Source organism: Vulpes lagopus, chromosome 12 (genome assembly GCF_018345385.1).
Source record: "Vulpes lagopus strain Blue_001 chromosome 12, ASM1834538v1, whole genome shotgun sequence".
Classification (NCBI taxonomy): Eukaryota; Metazoa; Chordata; class Mammalia; order Carnivora; family Canidae; genus Vulpes; species Vulpes lagopus.
Window position 1 is genome coordinate 42,480,606 of NC_054835.1, and position 16,294 is coordinate 42,496,899.

At 53.5% G+C, this 16,294-nt stretch overlaps 1 protein-coding gene across 6 annotated transcripts; it reads left to right on the forward strand.

The window, feature by feature from the left end:
• Positions 1-292: 292 nt before the first annotated feature.
• On the forward strand, positions 293-14,943 carry ITGA2B (integrin subunit alpha 2b). Of its 6 annotated transcripts, XM_041724247.1 has the most exons (30): positions 293-1,036; positions 2,580-2,701; positions 2,789-2,886; positions 2,991-3,156; positions 3,438-3,487; positions 3,568-3,613; positions 3,707-3,835; positions 4,146-4,193; positions 4,353-4,396; positions 4,534-4,587; positions 4,731-4,783; positions 4,970-5,181; positions 7,657-7,839; positions 8,301-8,346; positions 8,448-8,552; positions 8,635-8,690; positions 8,784-8,935; positions 9,080-9,205; positions 9,676-9,743; positions 9,865-10,012; positions 10,875-10,967; positions 11,239-11,318; positions 11,642-11,722; positions 11,845-11,941; positions 12,042-12,194; positions 12,319-12,444; positions 12,927-13,040; positions 13,257-13,358; positions 13,556-13,672; positions 14,570-14,941. In XM_041724247.1, exons 1-30 carry the CDS (start codon positions 702-704, stop codon positions 14,621-14,623), a joined length of 3,258 nt encoding a protein of 1,085 aa, XP_041580181.1. In that variant the 5' UTR covers positions 293-701; the 3' UTR covers positions 14,624-14,941. The 6 variants fall into 6 exon arrangements, 4 of the variants coding, with proteins under 4 accessions (XP_041580181.1, XP_041580180.1, XP_041580182.1 ...); XM_041724246.1 differs by having other exon boundaries at positions 2,580-2,886; positions 14,570-14,942; XM_041724250.1 differs by lacking the exon at positions 293-1,036 and adding an exon at positions 1,054-1,826 and having other exon boundaries at positions 2,580-2,886.
• Positions 14,944-16,294: the final 1,351 nt, after the last annotated feature.

The following is a 16,294-nucleotide window of genomic DNA, read 5'->3' on the forward strand; positions in this document are numbered from 1 at the left end:
TACCAGCCTGAGGACTTGAAGGAGGCTTCCCCTAGGCAGTGACCCCACTAGAATTAAGTCTTAATTGGACAAGAGCTCTGTCACCTATGAAAGACTGAGGGTCTGCCTTCAACCAAAGAAGCTGGTGTATAGTCCCAGAACCTGTGAGCCTGAAGACCCTGGACTCAACTCTATCCTCATCTCCTTTCCCCTTCGCCACCCCTTCACCAGCACCAACGGCACTGCTGTGCACACTAAGACTTGGCCTGAGATGGAGGGAGAGTGGAGAAACCTGCTACACCAATATGGCTGACCAAGGCCCTGGAAGGAGGAAGTGGGTAAGTGAGTTATCCAAAAGGATATAGCAGCTTCAGGTCTTATCAGGGGACAGCACCCCTTCCTCCACCTCTGACCAAGTCATAGTGGGCCACAGCAATGCAGACCACTATGAGATGGAGAGCAAGAGCTGTAAAACAACTAGAGTGGACGTGTACACACCATTATAGTTCATGGTTATGCTATCCCAAGCAGAAAGGAATGGTGGCTTAGACTAGCCTGGTGTTAGTGGAAATGTGAAGATTCAAGAGACATAGTTGAAAGGCAGAATCAACAAGACTTGGAGATAAACTACTCTCAGGAAAAGGGAGGAGTCATGGCTTTCAGCTATTAGCATCCACCCCCCAGGGTGCCCTCACCCTCTTCCTGGCAATCCAAGAAACCATATGGTTCCAGGGCCTGTAGCCCTTTCCTCTGCCTACTGCTCAGCAAGTGAGTTCCAGTCTGATAAGAAAAGCCTTCCTGTGGTGGAGACTGAAAGGAAGAGGAGGGAGCTAGCCCATTCCTGCCCAGGAGATTGTGGGAGAAGGAAGATGGCCAGAGCTGTATGTCCACTTCATGCCCTCTGGCTTCTGGAGTGGGTGCAGCTGTTCTTGGGACCTGGTGCCATCCCTCTAGCCTGGGCCTTGAACTTGGACCCAGTGCAACTCACCTTCTACACAGGCCCCAATGGCAGCCACTTTGGGTTTTCACTGGACTTCTACAAGGACAACCATGGGAGGTAAGGCTGGGGTGAAGTTTGGGTGTTGGGGAACGAGTTACTATCACTACTTCTGTGAACCCATTTGTGATAGAGGTTGAGCAAAGTGACTTAGAAGTCTATTCAGACTCTATTCAGACTCTATTCAGACAGTTCTTTTTAGGAATACTGGCAGGAACTAGCTCAAGTAAAGGTGTCAGGGAGGGGCACACATGGAAAGGTGAGCACCAAAACCACAGGAAAAACAAAGGGAAGATAAAAGTTAATGCCTTCTTTTTTCCTTCAAGGGTCAGTTGTATGACCTATTCCATCTTTGTTTTCTCAAAATACAGAGAGGAGCATGTGTCTTAAATTTACTTGCAAAACTATCTACCTGCCCCCACCTTGCTGTTGTATTCCATGTCCCTCTTCCCCATCAAAATTACAGATATTTGAAAAGAAACAATAGAGCATTAATGGTTGGGATTAGTCAGCTGCGAAATCAGACTTCCGAGATTAGAATCCTGGTTCCTTCTCTTTGTTGTAACTACCCTGCACTACTTATTGTGGTAGATGCTGTGATGCCCACCTCTGGGGAGTGGGAATGGCAGACAGCCTTCAACTATCTGACTCTTAGAGTCAGATAGGAGGAAGAGAGTCACCTCCCCCAAAGTCAAGTCCCTTTTCCAATGCGACCTACAATCAATGACTGATCAATGAGGAGTGTGGAGGGAGGTGTAAGGGTCTGATGTTCTCATCTCAACTTGGGACTGTTCTGAAGAGTTCTTCTAGCTCCAGAGCTCCCAGGATATTGCCTCATGGCTGTCAATGGGTATGGATCTGCATTTGACCCCTTTCTCTGCCCACTCCTGCTTCTTTCCCTTTCTTTCTAAATACTGGCCTCATAGGCATTACTTAAACATCCTGCAAGCTAAAAGAAAATTATAGCATTTTTTTTTAGTACTTGTTAAGCATTACTTGGCTGGCACCATGCAAAAATGTCCCTCATACCTTGATTTCATTTACTTCTGACATTGGTTGGTATTGTTCCCAATTTATATATGGTAGAGCTATGATTTGAACCTAGATCTACTAAAGTCTTTGGTGTTATCAGAATCCCACTTTAGAGGTGGCCAGTAGTTTCCCTAATCCTTCACCATTAAAACTAGCTCTTAGAAAAGCATCTGATAACAGTATTAAGTTCTAGGAAGCATGTAAACCTCTGACTTTTGGTGTGGGGCGCAGAAGTGAAGGATATGGAATTGGAGGGTGTGCAGAGCTTAGGAGGTCTTTTTCAGCAAGGATACAAACTCTTCATATTCAAATCAAACCAAAAGGTTATATAGTACCAGCTTTACCGTTAACTGGCTAGATTACTTTAGGCACGTGGTTTCCCCACTGGGAGACGGTTTCATTGACAGTAAAATGAAAAGATTGGCCTCCATGGTCTGTGATGTCTCCTTGAGGGAAGACGATCCAGTGCCTTCCCAGGCACACAGCCCTTCCGGGTAGTGCTCTCAACACAGGCACCAGGGCAGGTGCTACCTCGGCATCTGCGCCGCACTCACCCAGCTTTCCTCCGCAGAGTGGCCTTCGTGGTAGGCGCCCCGCGGACCCTGGGCCACAGCCAGGAGGAGACGGGCGGCGTATTCCTGTGCCCCTGGAGGGCCGAGGGTGGCCAGTGCACGTCGCTGCCCTTTGACCTCAGTGAGTCCTGCGCAAGGAGGGTAAAGGAGGGGCCACCCGGAGCTCGGGCAGCCTGGCTTCAGCGCCCACCCTTCTTATGCCCTCCAGATGACGAGACCCGACGCATAGGCTCCCACACCTTCCAAACCTTCAAGTCCCGGCAAGGACTGGGGGCGTCGGTCGTCAGCTGGAACGACAACATTGTGGTGGGCGCCACGGAACGGGGAGCAAAGAGCAGTCGGGGGCAGGGACACGTGGGCGGGGATCCCGAGTCCCGCCGATTCCCCACTCTCCTTTGGCCCTGCTCCAGGCCTGCGCCCCCTGGCAGCACTGGAACGCCCTAGAAAAGACCGAGGAGGCCGAGAAGACGCCCGTAGGTGGCTGCTTTGTGGCTCAGCTCCGGAACGGCCACCGCGCGGAGTACTCGCCGTGTCGGGATAACACCATGAGCTCGGTTTATGTGAAAAATCCGTTTAGTGAGTTCGGCTCCCTGTTTTGTTTCCGCCCACTCAGGGCCACTTAGCTCCGCCCACAGCCCCTCCCCAGGAGCCGCCCAGTCCCCGGCTTTCCGTCCCGCATTTCCATCTTGGCCCAGCTCCTAGTCCCACCCCGCCTCGCTCCGCTTGGGGGCCGCGCCCGTAGGTTACCCCGTGGCCCCGCCCCGGCCCCGCCCCGCCCCGCCCCGGCCCTGCCCTGCCTCCGGCTCCAAGGTATCCTCGCCCCGCCCCTTCGCTGACCCCTCCCCTCCCTCCTCTAGAGCCAGACAAGCGCTATTGCGAAGCGGGCTTCAGCTCTGCGGTCACTCAGGCGAGTGGGGAGCACTAGAGGCGTGGGGGGGGGGGGCTTCCAAACACGGCCCCCCCTCACTTCCAGGGCTTCCCTTTCAGGCTGGAGAGCTGGTGCTTGGGGCCCCCGGCGGCTATTTTTTCTTAGGTACGTGCCCATCTGTACACTTCACACCCTTCTCTCGGCCTGCGGAGGCCGCAGGTGTCTGGGCCCCCACACCCGCTGTCCCTCGCGCCGTAGGTCTCCTGGTGCGGGCGCCTATTGACAATATCATCTCGAGTTACCGCCCGGGCACCCTGTTGTGGCACGTGCCCTTCCAGAGCTTCACCTACGACTACAGCAAGCAAGAGTACTACGACGGCTACCGGGGTAACCCTGGCACCTCCCTCCTAGGCCTCCCAGCCCTCTGAGAATCCCCGCCCACCCCGCGGGTCAGGTCCTGAGGCGCCTCCACCCTCTGGTCCCTCGGCTTCCCCGCCACCGCCAACTCCCATTTGCCTTTCCCACCCCGGATTAGCTGCGCAGCCCCGGGCTGACCTTGGCCTCTCGATGGCCTGTTTTCCCATCTACACAATGCAGGGTTTGGACTGGGTGGTCTCTGGGTCCCCCCTTCTTCCTTGCCCATGGCCTTCTCGCTGCTTCAACCTCCCAGAAAGATTAATTCGTGCTGTCTCTTCAGGGTACTCGGTGGCTGTGGGCGAGTTCGACGGGAATCTCAACACTACAGGCAAGAAATCCATTTCGGGGACAAAGGATGGGGAGCCCCGCCCCGGGAGGAGCACCTCCAAGCCCCGCACCAAAGTCTCCCCTGGGTTACAGAATCGCGGGCGGGAGGGTCAGTGGTAGGGTCGAAGGACCTCATTCACTGGGGTCCGGCTCTCCCCAGAGTATGTCCTCGGTGCCCCGACCTGGAGCTGTACCCTAGGAGCGGTGAGTGCCCCCTGTCCCGCCACTCGGCATCCCAAGCCTTCGACCCCACTCCTCAGCTTCACGAGCCCCTTTCTCACTCGGAACGGAAGGCTGTCCTGGGGAGCAGGAATGACGCGCTCCTGTGCTTGTCCGTGCAGGTGGAAATTTTGAACGAGTACCACCAGACGCTGCACAGGCTGCACGGAGAGCAGGTGGAGGCCGGTTCCGGTGGGGGTGGCCGACGCTGGGGAATTGGAGCCCTAGAATGTTCCACGGGGTTTGGGGGGGCAATGTGCAAGAGAGGGTGCCTGTCTGGGCGGGGGACGGGGATTCAGTAAGCTTCGTCTTCCTGCAGATGGCTTCGTATTTTGGACACTCGATAGCCGTCACTGATGTCAACGGAGACGGGTGAGGCCACCCCATCCCTACCCGTTTGGGTCCCCCATCACCAGAGGAGTTGCCTGCTCTGGGTCGCCTCCTTTCCTCCCCCACTCCCACGTAACCACCGAGGGGAGCGGGAGGGCGAGAATGGAGCCGGTGAGTTTGGGCTAATCTCCCAAACCCACCCCGTGGCACCGCCCATCCGGCCTGCAGGAGGCAAGACTTGCTGGTGGGCGCGCCACTGTTCATGGAGAGCCGCGCGGACCGCAAGCTGGCCGAGGTGGGGCGCGTGTACTTGTTCCTGCAGCCTCGAGGTCACCAGGCGCTGGGCGCCCCCAGCCTCCTGCTGACTGGCACACAGCTCTATGGGCGATTCGGCTCGGCCATCGCATCTCTGGGCGACCTCGACCGGGACGGTTACAACGGTAAGGGGCAGAGAGGAGCACCACTTGCTTCAGACTGGTTAACAGCCAGAACCAAGACTGCCGATTTGACCAGAGGGCAGCCAGAGCGGGGAAGGGCTTTTCTCTGGAAGAGTTGAATGGGACCAGTTTGTTTGCATTGGTCCAGGCAAGAGATGGTGACCACCTGGATGTGAATGTGGTCAGTGGAGTTAGAGATGGGGGTGATGTCACAGATATTTAGTAGCTGGACTATTAGGACTTGATGGGTGAGTGGGTGGATGTGGAGTTAGAGAGAGGAGTTGGAAGGGATAGTGTTGATGCCTTCACGGCCTGGAGCTCAGACCCAAGGTCTGGGTGGGGGTGGGGATGGTGGGCAGTGGGGATCAGCAGTTCAGCTCTGGGCCTGTTTGACCTTGAGGGCCTGGGGAGCATCAAACCCACGGCCAGAGAAGGCGTGTGCCTTCCCCATTCTCACCAGATAGGCGCTTGGGAAGGGTGGATGAGATCCCTGCACCTGTGAAATGAGAAGAGGCAAAGGATAAAACCCTGGGGAGCAAGAGCATTTAGCGGACCCTCAAAGGAAGTGAGTCTGGAAGGGAGACAGGAGTGTCCAGAGAAGTAGGAGGGAAACCAGGAGATCTGATGGCCCAGAACTAAAAGGAAAAGAGTGCTCTGAGCAGGAGGAAAGGGGTCAGTGGCGCCAGATGCTGCTGAAAGGCATAATTAGATGAGGCTGGAGAAGTATCCATGGGCTTTAGCAAGAAGGAGATTATTGGTGACAGTGACACTGATTCAGGGCTGGGTAAGGACAGAAGTCAGGATGTCATGGGGCAAGGTATGAATGGAAGTGAAGAATTGGAGGCAGTGAGTGTAGACATGTCTTTCAACCAGTTTGTGAAAGAAGAAAGAAAAGATGATTCCTGAAAGGAGATGAGGGCCAAGGGAAGGTTATTCTAATTTCAAAGCATATGGAGTAGGTCGAATGTGGAGAAAATGATCCTGTGGGGCGGGGGGGGGGGGGGGTTGGTTACCAAGGAAGGTACCTGTGATGCTCTGAGGGGTAGGCGGGGCTGGGATATTTAGGGTAAAGGAGTTGGGGAAAGTGAGTTCAGATTTATAGCACAACAGTGGGCTACTTCTCTTTGTGAAGGAAGTAGGGGGCTGGGAGCTTGACAGAATGAAGAAAGTTGGAAATAAGTGCTGAGCAGAGTGGGAGAGGGGGCCGAGCAGAACTCCCCCAGGATGGCTGGGAAGCACCTGGTTCCCTAGCACAGATGGATGGTCAGGAGTCCCTGAGGCCCAATCTGCTGAGGTCTGGCCAGGCTTGCTGAGGACTGGCAATGGGGTAAGATGGCAGAGATTATGACCAGGGTGATCGAATGGTCAGAAATAAGTGAAGAGATCAAGATGCCAAAGACCAAGAGAGGGGAGGCCCAGAGTCTGGGGACAAGACTGGTCAGGGTAGACTTATTTGGATGAATTCTGTGTAACTCAGTCAGAAAAATCAATAGATTTTTCTTAAAATTTTATTTATTTGACAGAGCACAAGTAGACAGAGCAGCAAACAGAGGGAGAGGGAGAAGCAGGTTCCCCATGAGCAGAAAGCCCAATACAGGGCTCAATCCCAGGGCCCTGGGATCATGACCTGAGCCAAAGGCCAATGCTTAACTGATGGAGCCACCCAAGTGCCCCTCAATAGATTTTTAAAAGGAAAAAAGTACATAGAAAACAAAATCAGAAGACAAAGGAAAGACAGTTATAACCTATATATAAAAGATCTTAATTCCTGTCACATGTAAAAAACTCTTACAAATTAATAAGTTTATGATGATTAACAAATGCATTTTCAAGAGTGATCTTAAAAGTTATTAGTGATGACAACTCCACAGGATTAAATAGGATGAAGAGAGACACCTAGATGGCTCAGTTAAGCATCAGACTCTTGATTTTGGCTCAGGTCATGATCTCTGGATCAAGCCCCCAATTGGGCTCTCTGCTGGGTGTGGAGCTTGCTTGGGACTCTCTCTCCCTCTCCCTCTGCTCCTCCCCACTCACAAACGCACATCCATTCTCTCTCTCTCTCAAATAAATACAGTCTAAAAAAAAAAAAAGAAAGGAAAAAAGAAATGGGGTGAAGTTCCGTAGGGGAATAGGGGGCCACTACTTAATCGGTCGTGGTTATTTAACCTTCTGGGACTCAGTTTTTTCATCTAAAATGGGAATAATAATGCCTAATTTTCAGGATTAAACAAAATTATGTCAATATGTTTTCCTCAGTAGATACCAAGGGCTGCTACTGTCTTTATAATAACTCTACTTGATCGGTCTCTTTTGTACTCAGTTGTAAACTCCTGGAGGGCAGGGCAACTGCCTTCTTGACCCAGTCCCTCTGCTGGTCCCCTGGGATCTGCCAGAGTGGGAGCTCTGGGCCACCTGGATACCAAACAAAAATTGGAGAAAATTATAGCAAACAGCCCTTTCTGTTGCTCCTTCCAGATGTTGCAGTGGCTGCCCCCTACGGAGGTCCCAGTAGTCTGGGCCAAGTGCTGGTGTACCTAGGTCAGAGTGAGGGGCTCAGCTCACGCCCCTCCCAGATCCTGGACAGCCCCTTCCCAGCAGGCTCTGGCTTCGGCTTCTCCCTGCGAGGTGCCACAGACATCGATGACAATGGATACCCAGGTGGCCCTAGAATGCCTCCAGCTAGCCAAGAGGGGCTTTCGGGATTAGATGGAGATAATGAAAGACACAGTCAGAGGTCTATGCCCCGCTGAGTGTTCTGATCCTTCTGGGAGGTCAGGGGAGGTCAGGGGAGGCCAGGGGAGGCCAGGTCAAAACTCCAGTGGGGCGGGCTGCCCAGGTGGCTCAGCAGTTTAGCACCGCTGAAGCCCAAGGTGTGATCCTGGAGACTTGAGATAGAGTCCCATGTCAGACTCCCTGCATGGAGCCTGCTTCTTCCTCCGCCTGTGTTTCTGCCTCTCTCTCTGCCTCTCTCTCTCTCTCTCTCATGAATAAATAAATAAAATCTTTAAAAAAAAAAAAAAACTCCAGTGGGGCAACTAGTGTGGGAAACCCCGGGAAAGATGAGATAAGGACCTACTGCCTCCTCTAACTGCTGATTCTGACCTCTCCAATATCTTTAGACTTACTGGTAGGAGCTTATGGGGCCAGCAAAGTGGCTGTGTACAGGTGAGCGCTGGCTCCAGGGGCATGGTGAGGGAGTGTCCCCACCATCAGAGGATCCTGGGCCAGGAGGACCCACAACATCAAGCCTCACCCTGTCCCACCAGAGCTCAGCCAGTGGTGGTGGCCAAAGTCCAGCTGCTGGTACAAGATTCACTGAATCCTGCTGTGAAGAACTGTATCCTGCCTCAGACCAAGACACCAGTGAGCTGGTGAGGAGACAGGGGGCACAGGCCTGGCAAGATTTGGGATCTTGAAGGGCCCTACCCCTGAGCTCAACTCATATATTTGCAGCTTTAACATACAGATGTGTGTGGGAGCCACTGGGCACAACATTCCTCAGCAGCTGCGTGAGTGTCGTTGTGGGGACAGAAGGGAGTTGGGTCTGAGCTCATCTGGAAACTGGCCACAGAGACCCTGACCCTTCCTGTTTGCCCTGCCAGCCCTAAATGCCGAGCTGCAGCTGGACCGGCAAAAGCCCCGCCAGGGCCGGAGGGTGTTACTGCTAAATTCTCAGCTGGCGAGCAGCACCCTGCATCTGGACCTGGGCGGGAGGCACAGCCCCATCTGCCACACCACCACCGCCTTCCTCCGAGTACACCCAGGCTGGGGATGGGAAGGGTTGGGTGTGCAGGCCTGTTTATCCAGCCCTTGGGCATGAGCTGGGTGCTATGGGTCGGGGGGTGGCCAGTGGGACATGTATGGCAGGTGTGTGGTCCGACTTTTGTCCCCTCCCTAGGATGAGGCCGACTTCCGGGACAAGCTGAGCCCCATTGTACTTAGCTTGAACGTGTCGCTACAGCCCAGGAAGGATGGAGTAGCCCCTGCCATCGTGCTGCATGGAGACACCCATGTCCAGGAGCAGGTGGGGGTGGGCAGGAACAGGCAAAAGAGGTGCGGGACCCCTGCCAGAAAGTCAGGGTTAGGGTTAGTGTCCAAGTCAGTAAGGCGAATCCCCAAACCTTGATACCACCTCTCATCTCTGATGTCACTCTAAACCCTAATGAAAACCCCCAAATCTCAAAACTCTCAATCCTGATACAAGTCCCATGTGTTGTGGATGTTACTTCTAAACTCTGACAAGCCTATAAACCCTGATGTCACCATCATAACATGATCCCAAACCCTGATGCAAATCCCAAAGCCATGATGTCAGCCCCAAACTCCTTTTCAGTCTCAGAACTTCGTTAGACTCTGTGTGTGTGTGTGTGTGTGTGTGTGTGTGACTATCATAAAAAAAAAAAAGAACTTCGTTAGAAGTTCCGTAAGTCCTGATGTGACCCCCAAAATTCACATGTCCCCAACTCACCACACACCTTGATTTGCCTCTTCTAGACTCGCATCATCCTAGACTGTGGGGAAGATGACCTGTGTGTGCCCCAGCTCCAGCTCACCGCCATCGTGTGAGGCCATTTGCCCCATGACACCCCTTCGCCCCCTGGGGCCTGATACTCTGTCCTCGCCCCCTTCCCAGACCCTGGGCCTGGATCCAGCCTTCTCTGCTTCACTCCTTTCTCCCCATAGGATGGGCTCCCCACTCCTTATTGGAGCTGATAATGTACTGGAGCTGCAGATGGAGGCGGCCAATGAGGGCGAGGGGGCCTACGAAGCAGAGCTAGCTGTGCACCTGCCCCCAGGTGCCCACTACATGCGGGCCGTCAGCAACATTGAGGTGACGCTTCACTTTGGGGGCATTACCGTGGACCTGGGAGGTGCAAGAGCATTGGCTCTCATTTTCCACCTGAGAGCCCCCACTTTTCTTCCACATTGTAGTAAAAACTGTGATCTTTTTTCTTTATTTGGAAAAGGAGTACTTACTAATAGCATAAAATCCGAGGACTATTATAAAGCCCAGACCAAAAATGGCTCAGGAATTAATGTCAGCAGGAACTTGTGTTAGAAGGACTGTGTTAATGGGAACTCTGTTAGCATTTGAAAGGAAGGTGGACTTCCTTTGGGTCTTTTCTCTCAGTATGGACAGACACTTACATGGGCATTATTTACTTTTTTATTTTGTTGATCACAGTAGTAGTAGTTTATCACAATGGGATCATGCTCTATGTAATGTTTTGTGTTTTTTATTTTCAAAAATGTCATTGAAAATAATAAGGTGCTCTAGAGATACATAAAGGAGAATGTGAAAAAAAAAAAAAAAAAAGGAGAATGTGCCGTCCCTCAATCTCCCATCCTAAGAAGCGTCCCTCTCGACCCTGGCCCACAAGTCTCTTCCAGGCTTTCCAAGGGATCTTACATATATATGGGATACTCCAACCATCTTTTTTCTTTTTAAGATTGTATTTATTTATTTATTTATTTATTTATTTATTTATTTATTTGAGAAAGAGAGAGATCACGAGTGGAGAGAGAGGCAGAGGGAGAGGGAGAAACAGACTTCCGCCTGAGCAGGAAGCCTGATGTGGGGCTCGATCCCAGGACCCCTGGATCATGACCTGAGCCAAAGGCAGATGCCCAATTGACTGAGCCACCCAGGTACCAAACCAACCATCTTCTTTCTTGAAACTGTCTCCCTGAAGGGCTTTGAGAGACTCATTTGTAACCAGAAGAAGGAGAATGAGACCAAGATAGTGCTGTGTGAGCTGGGTAACCCCATGAAGAGGAACGCCCGGGTGAGACCCCAAGGCATGGGTGCTGGGTCCACTCCACCAGGGACTCATACACAGCCAAGTTTTAGGGGTCAGGCTTGGAGTCCTATAGCTCTGGGCTGAAATTCTGGTCCTCACACTCCCTGTGTTCTTGAGTGAGTGGCTTTCCCTCTCTCAGTGGGCTTCTGAGGTAATGATGGGGACATGGAGGATGGGAACCAGAGGTCACATGCAGGACAGGGCTCCCCAGAGTGGGCATCTGGGCCGTGACTTTGCCCCCCACCCCATCTCTCAGATAGGAATCACCATGTTGGTGAGTGTGGAGAACCTGGAAGAGGCTGGGGAACATGTGTCCTTCTGGCTGCAAATCAGAAGGTACTAGACTGGGAAACATTCCTAGCCACCACCCTTCCCCTAGCTGATCCTGCTGCAGACACCCTCAGATGCCCTCCTTCCAGAAGGGTCTTCTGGGATGCCCACTCTTCAGACTTCCCTGTTCCCTTTCTTCCCCCAAAGCCTTGTTTCTGAGTCTTGGAGCCCTAGAAGAAGGTCTATCCCAGGTCTAACTTCAGTGTGGCATGCCGTTTGTGGAGTTAGCACTTCCTGAGCACTCTGAAACTCTGGCCCTACCCCTAGAGAGTTCTGCCGTTCACTGGGCTGGGTCCCTGACCTGCTCCTCCTTATCCCCTCCCCTCTAGCAAAAACAGCCAGAATCCGAACAGTGAGGCTGTGCTGCTGGATGTGCCAGTGCGGGCAGAGGCCCATGTGGAGCTAAGAGGGTGAGACCTGGGGTAGATCAGGGAGGTGGCAGGCACAACCCTAAGGTTCAGAGGGCCTTGGGGGAACCCCTACAGGCAAGTCAGGTGATAGAGCTCACCCTGAGGGATTCGGGCCCCTGCAGGAACTCCTTTCCAGCCTCCCTGGTGGTGGTGGCAGAAGAAGACAACAGGGAGAACAGCTCTGAGAGCTGGGGCCCCAAAGTGGAGCACACCTACGAGGTGCGAAGGACCTCCTGGGGCTCAGGCCAGGGTGGGGAGGGACCCAGGAGCTAAGCATGGGTGCTGAGCCACCTAACATCCTGCCGCCGCCACCTGCCAGCTTCACAACAATGGCCCTGGTACCGTAAGTGGCCTCCACCTCCACCTCTGCTTTCCTGGGGAGTCCCAGCCTTCTGATCTGCTCTACATCCTGGACATACAACCTGAGGGGGGACTTCAGTGCTTCCCCCAGCCCTCTATTAACCCCTTCAAGGTGAGAGGCTGAATGGAAGAAAGAGTTGTGGGTGAGGCCCCCAGCCCATCAACCAGGGTCCCTCCAGCAGGGTGGGTGGGGAGGTGAGCAGCGCCTGGGACTGACTGCTTCTTTGCCTCCCCAGCTGGACTGGAGGCAGCCTACCCCCAGCCCATCCCCCACTTCCCCAGGGTATCACAAGCGGGAGCGCAGGCAGGCTTCCCTGCCAGGGTCCAGCCAGCCCTCTGGGCTTCAGGATCCAGTTCTCCTGGTGAGCAGACTCTGTGGTCTCCAGCTGAGGCCTCCTTGGGACAGGGGACAGAGGCTCTGGGAGGCAGGGAGAGGGGCTGTCAGTGTGATGTGGGCCGTGGGTGGGCCACGTTGGTCCCCCCGGAGTACTCTAGGTGAATATGCAGGGTGGGGCTGGTCTTGTGTCTGGGGCCTGGTGGGGGTACTTGAATCTTCAAAGGTTCCCAGTACCTTAAAGACAAAGAAGAAATGTCAAAGCAGAGTTACAAAAATTCTGAGTGTTGAACACTGTGGGATGGCACCCTTCTTCCTGCCCTTTCCCTGCATCTCTGGGACCGTGTGAGCAGACTCATTTAGAGATAATGTCGGAAGTTTGAATCTGAGGCCCTTCCTGAGAGGGAGGCCCAAGCTTCCTGCCCCCTAACCCCTTTCTGTTGCTGGGTCCTTGGGGTGATGAGGGGTGAGGAGTCAGAGGGCCTGGGGACCAGTGACATATCCCCTTAGAGCTGCAAGTCGGGGCCGCATACAGTGGTGCAGTGCGAGCTGCAGGAGATGGCCCGAGGGCAGCGAGCCATGGTCAAGGTGCTAGCTTTCCTGCAGCTGCCCAGCCTCCAGCAGGTGAATGGGCTGCTGGTGGGTGGGGCTTTCTGGGGGTGGGGGCCAAGCTTGCTCCCCGGAGAGATGGGGCCACAGGGTGAAGAGGGAAGTGAGGACAAGGCTGACTTTTGAGGGGACAGAATGAGGCCAGGGGGCAGGACTCACAGCAGGGAGGCTGGGGGGTATTCCTGCAACCAAGAGGCCTGTGTAAAGGGCTTTCACTCCCACCCCATTCAGAGGCCGCTGGATCAGTTCGTGCTGCAATCGCAAGCTTGGTTCAACGTCTCCTCCCTTCCCTACGCTGTGCCCTCCCTCAGCCTGCCCAGTGGGGAAGCTCTGGTGAGTATGGAGCGGTGGTGGCAGAGGAGAGGTGTTCTCCAGGACACACTGCCTTCCCAAGGATGGGGGAGGGACACCCTGGGGGTCTGAGGGGTGGCACAGGTAAGTGGCTTGATTGGCTGTCCTCAGCCCACAAGTTTGAGTCTATGAGAGAGGCAGGTGCCAAGGTGATGGAGAAAACGTGGGTTTGCCCTCAGGTGCAGACACACCTGCTTCGTGCCTTGGAGGAGCGGGACATTCCCATCTGGTGGGTGCTGGTAGGCGTACTCGGAGGCCTGCTGTTGCTCATGCTCCTGGTCCTGGCCATGTGGAAGGTGAGGCATGAAGGGACGGTGGGGTCCCCAGGTGGGTACAGGCTTGGCCCTGCCCTACTTCACAGGGAGGCAGAGAGAGATGGTGACCCAGAGCCCATTCACATCTCCACTATTAGAGTATCATTCTCCAGAAGACGTCTTCCAGGGCACAGACCCCTGGGAGAGGTGGCATAAATCCTAAGGCCTTTCAACCTGTTCCCTACTGAGAGAAAGAGTCACGGGGAGGGAGTCCTGGCTGCTGATGAGAACGGACCTCAACTCCTGACTCTGTCCTTCTCCCTGAATGAGGTGGGAGACCCGAGTACGATCCAGACCCCTGCTGGGTCATCCCTCCTTTGCACCAGGGGAGCTATTCTCAAACTCGGTCAGGTGCTCCAGCCCTGGGAAATCATGGTGCTTTTAAGGAAAATCATGCATTAGGCTTAGAGTCATCAAATACATATCATTTTGTACTTAAGTCACATAGAGACATAATGGCCAATATTTAAGAAAAATTCAAGGGAGGGGCACCTGGGTGGCTCAGTCGTTGAAGCATCTGCCTTCAGCTCAGGTCATGATCTCAGGGTCCTGGGATCAAGCCCCACATCAGGTTCCCCGCTCATCGGGGAGTCTGCTCCCTCCTCCTTTCCCTGTGCCTGCCTCCCCTGCTTGTGCTTGCTCTCTCCCTCTCAAATAAATAAATAATTTTTTTAAAAATTCAGAAGAAAAATACCAAATTTTTTAAAAAGTAACTTGTTCCCTGAATTATCTCAGAATGAGGAAGGCCTCCCTTTGTGCACGCAGTGGGATCTGATTCTGTGCTGGTACAGGGAGAAGACCTCATAACTGGCCACTTTCTAGCATACTTCTTCAACTGATCATCTTTATACCCTGTTTCCGGCCTCTGTGCACCTGCAGGGCGGCTTCTTCAAGCGCAACCGGCCACCGCTAGAAGAAGAGGAAGAGGAGTGATGGAGCAGCCCACGCTCTGTCCTAGGAGGAAGGCTGGGGACCTGCCTGCTCTGCCCTTTCTTCAGTGTGCGCCCCCCAGCTCTGCTCACCCACGGTTGGAGCTGTGCCATGGAGGCCTCCTGATACCCCCCTCTACCTCACCCCCCAGAGCTGGCCACTCCTTTCCCTGCTGCCAAATAAAGAGGCTGAGTCCCAACCCCTGCATCTCTGGGACCCCCAGCATGCTGTCTCCTCTTGGGTCAGGGAAGAGAAAGGGACCAGGGACAGGTGATGTTTGGAGTGAGGGTCTGGGGCTGCTGGAAGTGTGGGCAGAGGGTGTCTCTGCCAGGCAAAGGTTGCAAATGACTGTTTTTGGAGAGTGTCTGGGAGTAGAGAGTGAGGGTAGAACAGAGGAGAAAGGGTAGCAGGCCTCCAGGTGAGACAAGAGGGGGATGGGGTATCTGGAGGTTGGAAGCATTATGGAAGGCAGGCTGGTCACTGGTGGACAGCTTTAAGTATTTTTGTTTTGTTTTGTTATCATGATTTCGAAGGGATAAGCCTCAAGTTGACCTGGGATTCAGGAACATAACCAGCTCTCCCCACTCCCATTTTTATTTATTTATTTATTTATTTATTTATTTATTTATTTATTTATGACAGAGAGAGAGAGGGAGAGAGGCAGAGACACAGGCAGAGGGAGAAGCAGGCTCCATGCAGGGAGCCCAATGCAGGACTCGATCCCAGGACTCCAGGATCACACCCTGGGCTGAAGGCAGGTGCTAAACCACTGAGCCACCCAAGCATCCCTCCTCACTCCCATTTGAAGGAAAAAAAAAAAAGCCTTTATAGCTGTGTTCAGAGTGAGGAGGGGGCAAAGGGAGGTTGACTAAGCCCTCAGGCTGAGGAAAGCAGCACTGCACCAGGGAGAGTACAGCAGGCATTGCTGCTGAGCTTACCCTTCTTCCCCAACAAGGAGAAAGCTCTCCAGTTAGGAAGGAGGGCTCCAGGCAGAGAGCTCACAGGACAGCTAGGAGCGGAAGACAACTCTCCCTCTGCCCGCCAAGACTGGAATCCCAGGATAGAAGGTGGGGGGTCCTCCTGGAGTCCTGAGAAATGTGTTGCTTCATGGGTTCAGTAAATATTTATTGAGCACCTCCCATGTGCCCGGTACCATCCGTGTCCTGAGATGGAGCAGTGAAGAAGGCAAAGTACCTGCCCTTGTGGAACTTACATTCAACCAGGAGTTAAAAAGTAAACAAGTAAATAAACATATGGTCAGTGGTGGTCGGTGCTGGGAGTAAAAATAAAAGTCAGGAGATTGTGGGAGAATTGCGTGGGAGAGATAGAGCCGTCAGGGAAGGCCTCTAATGAGGTGAGCAGAGAGATGGATGAATGAGCCAGGTGGCTGCTCAGAAATAAAGTGTTCTGGACAGAAAGAGCAGCCAGTGCAAAGGCCCTGGAGCAGGCTTGATGTGTTTAAGTAAAAGCAAGGAGGCCCATGGTCTGGAGTCAGGCACAGGATCCAGATGAGGTCAGAAGTGGGGGCAAGCAGTTAGCGCCTTTTGGCCATGGGTAGGACTTTGGACTAGATGCTAAGTGTTGGGGGAGGCCACTGGTGAACAGACTTACCTCACAAGAGCTGCTGGTATTTGATTTTACCCAAAGGGATAAAAGGTAAATTTGGAAAAGAAA